Source organism: Balaenoptera ricei, chromosome 8 (assembly GCF_028023285.1).
Source record: "Balaenoptera ricei isolate mBalRic1 chromosome 8, mBalRic1.hap2, whole genome shotgun sequence".
Taxonomy (NCBI): domain Eukaryota; kingdom Metazoa; phylum Chordata; class Mammalia; order Artiodactyla; family Balaenopteridae; genus Balaenoptera; species Balaenoptera ricei.
Window position 1 is genome coordinate 103,393,256 of NC_082646.1, and position 6,809 is coordinate 103,400,064.

A 6,809-nucleotide genomic window follows, 5' to 3' on the forward strand; every position below is an offset into this window, starting at 1 on the left:
CACGTCCCAAATGTGGCTGTCAAGAATACTGGCAGGGAGTCCCTGGGCCCATAAACCCTTGCATGAGATGCCCCCTCCGGATCCTGTCTTAGAACATGGCAGGAGGCCTTGCTTTAGATCCAAAGTCACTAGGAAGAGGCCGTGCCTGCCATCAGTGACACCCACAGAGAGAATACAGAGGAAAGTATTCAGGTGCACAACACGAGATAAAAGACTGCCAAGAATCCTGTTCTCTCTCTCCTCATTTTATTATTTATTTTTAGGACTTTTGAGGGTGAAATGACGCCGCCCGGGAATTCCACGAGTGGGGCTTTCCCAGCAGGCCCTATTGCCACGCAACCTGTTCAGAAACTAATTCCCAGGAGGGCGCCTTCAGTGGTGGGCGCCACACAGAGCTTCTTCATGAGGGAGTCTAAGGCTTTGGGGGTAAGTCAGTTGCCTTCCATTCCACATCCTGGGGACTCTCTGGCCTACAGAAGCAGATGCTGTAGGCCAGGTACAAAATTCAATCCGACTGGAAGGTATTTGATCCCACCTGAGGTGATCTTTATGTCTGGCACAGTGGGCCAAATCAGGGACGTACAGAGAGATTATCATGGTGATCTTATGCCCCCACTTGATCTTGAGGCTTGCATAGTTAGGGGTCTCCCATCCCAGTTCATCACCAGCACACCACATATACCTGCCTTGGAAATGCCCCAGGTGGTGGGGAAAATGAATCGGAACGAGACAAAGGTCTTGGCACCTTCACCGCTTGCTTTGGACATCTTACACAGCCCCATCCAGGTCAGGAACCAGGGCTTCCGGCCTCACCTTCGCTTTCTGACTTGACGATGACTTCAGTTCATCCATCAGTGCCCCTATTCTCTCCCCAGGCTGTCCAGATTATGAATGGGCTCTTCCACATTGCCCTGGGCGGCCTCCTGTTGATCCACGCGGAGGTCTATGCACCCATCTGTGTAACTTTGTGGTACCCTCTATGGGGAGGCATTATGGTGAGTAAAAATTAACAACCATTTGGGGAGTGATACAGACAAAAAGGTTAAAAAGCTCCACAGGAATATACCAGATTATTTCTGTGTTGAGGAAGGCATAGGAGTAGGGAATAGGTTATCTGGTTGATGTGATTTAGTGGAAAGAGAGGTTGACTACACCGAGCATGAATCCCATGGTTGGGAGTCAGTGGTCATGCTTCATGGGAATTCAGAGAAAGCTGCCCGACATGGATCTACACAGGGAGGAAAGATTCTCAAAGCAGGACCTCTCCAAAGTCAATGTCCGGCACGAAGTGGGCTGGGTACTAGACATTAGGACTGTAGAGCATGGTGTTTCAGAAAGCAAGAGGGTGCAGGAGTATCCCACTTCCTCCCACCTGGTCCTTCTTCCCTACAATTCTCTTTAGTTACTATCTCACGTGATGAAATTAGTCCCATCCCAAACAAATCTCCTCTCACTTATCAGCAGAGCAGTACTCCTTATGGCTGTTTCATGTGCATGTTTTCCAAGCTTGTAACCCTGTCTGGATGTGGTATGGGATAGAGATGTTTTCATCACCATTACACCTTCATAGATGCGACTATGAAGACAGGTCCAGGATTGAAATTTTCAGAACAAGGAGAGATGGATTAGTGCAAGAGTTTCCTCCATCTTACAGCTTGAATAGTAGAAAAGGAAGATGAGAAAGAATGACCACTTCCTGTAGCAGCCCACGTTTTAATGAAGTGCCTACGACATTCAGGCCAAGTACTTCTTCTGCATCAATTCACTCATCATTGCCAGCAACGCCATTTAAAACACTGTGAACTCCAAAGAGCAATTCCCCAAATTAAAAAAAGGAAAACTGAAAATAAAACTTTTAAATTCACAGTGTGAGTACTAATTGACATGGAAATGTGAATTCTGCCTCTGGTCTTACTATATTCCTAGTCACAGCTCCCCATTTGATTGAATAAAAGGCACGGACTGAATGTGATTGAGCCTGAATAAAGGAGAAATATGCTGAAAAATGAATAAATCCATTAAAAAGGACTGAATAGTTTAGCGAAAGTGGTTGCAAGTGTGGATAGCTTTTTTACAACCAGTTCTCAATATTAAAAAGTGATCTCCTTCTCTGCCCCTCTCTCTCTCTCTGCTGCTTCTCCCATCTCGCCCCCGCCTTTCCCCACCCACCACCTCTCTTTTTACAGTATATCATTTCTGGATCACTCCTGGCAGCAGTAGAGAACAACTCCATGAAGAGTTTGGCAAGTAATCGTATGTCCTTCTTTCCCACACATCAGAGAAGTAGCTATTTTCTCAGTTGAAAACAAGGACCCTTGAAGACCTTTGGAGTTACAGTAGCACTGAGTTATCACTCAATCCTAAAAAGCAAAAGATCCTCTATGATGCTGTTGTGATTTTATTCATAAAAAACATGGAAATGAGATATTCATGGAAACAGATTTAAAGGCAGATCGTTGAAGAGCATGCTTATGGTCTTAGGAATGTGAGATGCTGTGTGAGATTGAGATCTCTTTGAAAATCTTGTCATTTATCTCAGACCAGCATTTAGGAACACTGTCTAATCAATGCTATGACTGACTCAAGTCCTAGTTAACCTTCAGCTATAACCCTGAGCAAGTCAGTTTACCCCTATGTACCTCTGAATTTTAACCTATAAAATGGAGATAATAGTCCTTGCTACCGTATGAAACTCTCCTGAGGATAAAATGGAGTAATATATATGAGGGTGCTTCAGAGGCTATAAAGAGCTAGAGTGGTCCTCTTCATATAACCCCTCAGGACACATTTACACCCAGGAAGAACCCCTGATTCTGTACAGGTCAAGAGCTTACCAGCAAGCTTCCTTCTTCAACTTTTCTCCACTTACTAAGCTATTACTAATTTGAGTCACTTCCGAAGTCAATGGGAGATTGAGGAGATTGAGATGGCTCCTCTTTAGAGGTGGTCTGACAAACTCAGTTTGGGGGAAAAGAAAAACTGTTTATGAAGATCAAGTTGTATTATTCTCCAAATACAGTCAGTCCTACTGACTTGCCATCTGTAGGTCATACAACCAGGGATGAAATATGTGTGTCTTAAGATAATCATCAATAACCCCACACCATTATGGTACTTTTTGCACATATCTTCCTGTTTCGAACTTTTATCATCCCGGCAAGGTAGCACATTCACACTGACATCCTCTTACCTGTGCTACCCGGAGACATCAGCCTTAATTGTATTTTGAAAGATGATTGCCTGGGGCTGACCGCAACCTGTGTCAACAGGGAGGGAATAGGTGTTACTATTTGCTTGTTTCCACTTGATGGTACAGACCTAGAGGGGTCTATCTGCTCTTTCCCTACCTATACCCACAATACCATCCTGCTTCACTGTGATATAATCTGAATACTATTCATTTCATTTACTCAACAATTGTGTATTGAATGCCTACTAGTATTCTGGTGGCAGTGGCAGTGAAAGGAAGTACAAGGATCACTCCTAGGATGTTTTCTTGATGAACTGATTGGATGGTGGTGGCATAAATGAGAAGGGGAAATCTGAGAAAGGGACAAGGTTCAGACGTGAAGGTTTTCATTTTATAGTGACCAAGAGACTAAAAACAACTGAGAGAAATAGAACTTAGTATGATTTAGGTGTAGTACGTTTCTGAGTCAGGGGAATGGAATCTGGAATTCCTTCCTAGCTTATATTCTTCAATTGGTAATTAAACTCAATTAATAAATCTTTATGTCTCTATTTCAGGTCAGAGGGAGAATAATAATGAACTCATTGAGCCTCTTTGCTGCTATTTCTGGAATAATTTTTTTGATCATGGACATATTTAATCTGACAATTTCCCATTTTTTTAAAATGGAGAGTCTGAACCTTACTAAGGCTCCCACACCACATATTAACATATACAACTGTGAACCAGCTAACCCCACTGAGAAAAACTCTCTATCTATGCAATATTGTGACAGCATACGGTTTTTGTTCTTGGTAAGTGTGAAACTGGATGTATTTTCAGGGAGGAAGTATGGCATTTTTCTTATGAGCATCAACTCTAGATCCAGACTGTCTGTGTCTGCTACTTATTGCCTATATGGCGTTGAGAAAGAATTCTGATCACACTGTCTCATTTTTTTCAACTGTAAAATGGGGAAGGTAATAGTATTTACTGTTTATAGTATTTATAGGGCTGTTTTGAGGGATGAGTTAATACATGGAAAGCACTTAGAACAGTGTCTGGTACATAGAAAGTGCTTTTTAAGTGTTTGCTTTAATATTTATTATTATTATATTATTAACAGAATATTTATTATTATCATTATTATTGATTAAGATGAACATTGAAGAACCTAAGTTGTAATAAACATCATTTGCCTCAAGGAGTTTTTAGTGTAGAGTTTGAAGGGGAAAAAAATGCATCTCCCAGGTGTGGAGAGATTTCCTTAGTGCGATACCATACCACCTAAAGCTGGATACAGTTCAATTTGGGACTCAATAATTGTTCTTGCCTACACAGAATTGATTCAACTAATTATTACTGCTTTACTTTCTTTTTTTTTTTTTAAAGGAATTCCTTTATTTTTATTTATTTATTTATTTATTTTTGGCTGTGTTGGGTCTTCGTTTCTGTGCAAGGGCTTTCTCCAGTTGTGGCAAGCAGGGGCCACTCTTCATCGCGGTGCGCGGGCCTCTCACTATCGCAGCCTCTCTTGTTGTGGACCACAAGCTCCAGACGCACAGGCTCAGTAGTTGTGGCTCACGGGCCCAGTTGCTCCGCGGCATGTGGGATCTTCCCAGACCAGGGCTCGAACCCGAGTCCCCTGCATTGGCAGGCAGATTCTCAACCACTGCGCCACCAGGGAAGCCCTACTGCTTTACTTTCTGTCAGCAACATGCACTATCTGTTATGTGCCAGGAGTTGTGCTAAGGGCTAGGGTTATGCAGATACTAGCAGTTCTCACAGTCAGTCATTATTTCCCTAAAGAATTGATCTTTTAATCATTTACTTTTAGTCAACAGTCATTTACTGAGCACCAACCATATTCTTATATTTTCATTATTACATTTTCACCCTCATTTTTCTGTTCTTCAGGGCATTTTTGCAGTGATGCTCCTCTTTGCCTTCCTCCAAAAACTTGTGACAGCTGGCACTGTTGAGAATGAATGGAAAAAAATATGCTCCAGACCCAAAGCTGTAAGTAGAAGCCATGCTGTTCACAAACTCCCTGTAGGAAAATCACATCTACAAAGAGTCATTTATGGAGAGTGTAATCTGATAAGCCTGGGAACATCATGAAAAGTGATCCTAGCATATTTCTGGAAAGCAGAAAATACCAGTAATGGAGAAAAATGTCTTGAAATCTGAAATAAGTTTAAAGGTTAGACAGAGGATACAGTCCTATGCTATGTGCATCCTCTTAGTAACCTTGCTGGACTTCAAGTCATCCCTCTTGACTTCAGAATTCCATACTTAATGCATAAAAACAGGATGGCTGAAGGCTGATTAAAGCCACTATTTCTTCCACCTCATTTCTCAGTATTCCCTTCTCCTCCCCTCTTTCCTTCTAATCCCTCTTCCAAAACAGTAGGTTCAAAGAGGCTCCACAATTGGGAGATATGAATATCCCAGTGACAGATCTATTATCAACTGCTTCAGAACCATAGGATGTTAGCTTTGGAAGAGAATTTAGAAATCATCATCAATTCCTTCATTTTGCAGATGAGGAAGACAGGATTGGAGAGAGAAAGTTAACTTTCCCAAGGTTATCTCCAGTAAAGGCCAATCAAAACTAAAATCTAAATTCCCCTATTATTGCAGTGTTATCTCCCAAACACTGTGTGATCATTCCAGGCAAAGTGGCAAGTATCTGCTGGCCTTGAGGACGAGCCTTGATAAGTGATCTGATAAGGATTTGAGCACCTGGGAAATCAATCCTGGTATTGGGAAGCATATAGAAAATAACATAAATAGCATAAAAACCAGGAGGCATTTGATATTCATACAGATTGTTGAGAAATGTGCCAGTGATAAAGGTCAAGAAAAGTTGGTTCAATTTTGTATTCCAGAATGTAGTTCTCCTGTCAGCAGAAGAAAAAAAGGAACAGACAATTGAAATAAAAGAAGAAGTGGTTGAGCAGATTGAAATATCTTCCCAGCCAAAGAACGAAGAGGACATTGAAATTATTCCAGTCCAAGAAGAAGAAGAAGAAGAAACAGAAATAAACTTTCCAGAACCTCCCCAAGATCAGGAAGCCTCACCAATAGAAAATGATAGTGTCCCTTAAACTATTTTTTTTCTGTTTTCTGTTTTCTTTTTTTTTAGACATTAACGTTCACAGCTTCCAAGAGACTTATTTACCCCCATTTCTGAAGGCACTCTGCATGCAGCCTCCATGTCTCTCTGGTCTTTGCATGGAGTGACCACAGCTCCCTTCGCCCCGTCTTCATTCAGAGGATGAACATAGGCCATTGTAGTAGACTGTATCATCATGTTTCTTGTTTAGGACAGCTTTCTTACGTTAAAAAAATAGGCTGAATAAGGGCTGCAGAATGCGGTTTCTCACTGGCCTGTTCCTTGGATAAGGTGTAGTAGTAGTCACAGCAGTAGAAGTTCATTTGTTTTTTCATTTTTTCCCTCTGCAATAGGGAGAATCCGCACCAGATGAAAAATGTAAGTGACTGCTCCATGCCGTCCCTAAGCTATCTTTAATTTCTTCCACATCTACATTTTTCTTGGAGTCTCTTTTGCACCACTGTTTTCAGGAAAGCAAAAAATAATAATGAGGTACAATAAAGAACCCATTCCATCTATCTT

The 6,809-nt window shown here is 41.6% G+C and overlaps 1 protein-coding gene across 1 annotated transcript; it reads left to right on the forward strand.

The window, feature by feature from the left end:
• The first annotated feature begins 279 nt into the window (after positions 1-279).
• On the forward strand, positions 280-6,279 carry LOC132370017 (B-lymphocyte antigen CD20-like). The gene is made up of 6 exons (XM_059929738.1): positions 280-426; positions 876-995; positions 2,187-2,243; positions 3,748-3,984; positions 5,087-5,188; positions 6,061-6,279. Exons 1-6 carry the CDS (start codon positions 280-282, stop codon positions 6,277-6,279), a joined length of 882 nt encoding a protein of 293 aa, XP_059785721.1.
• The last annotated feature ends 530 nt before the right edge of the window (positions 6,280-6,809 follow it).

Coding starts and splice junctions, on each gene's coding strand:
- LOC132370017 (XM_059929738.1), top strand. CDS start 280: ATGACGCCGCCCGGGAATTCCACGAGTGGGGCTTTCCCAGCAGGCCCT. Junction 2,244..3,747: donor ACAACTCCATGAAGAGTTTG/GCAAGTAATCGT, acceptor TCTCTATTTCAG/GTCAGAGGGAGAATAATAAT. Junction 3,985..5,086: donor GCATACGGTTTTTGTTCTTG/GTAAGTGTGAAA, acceptor TCTGTTCTTCAG/GGCATTTTTGCAGTGATGCT.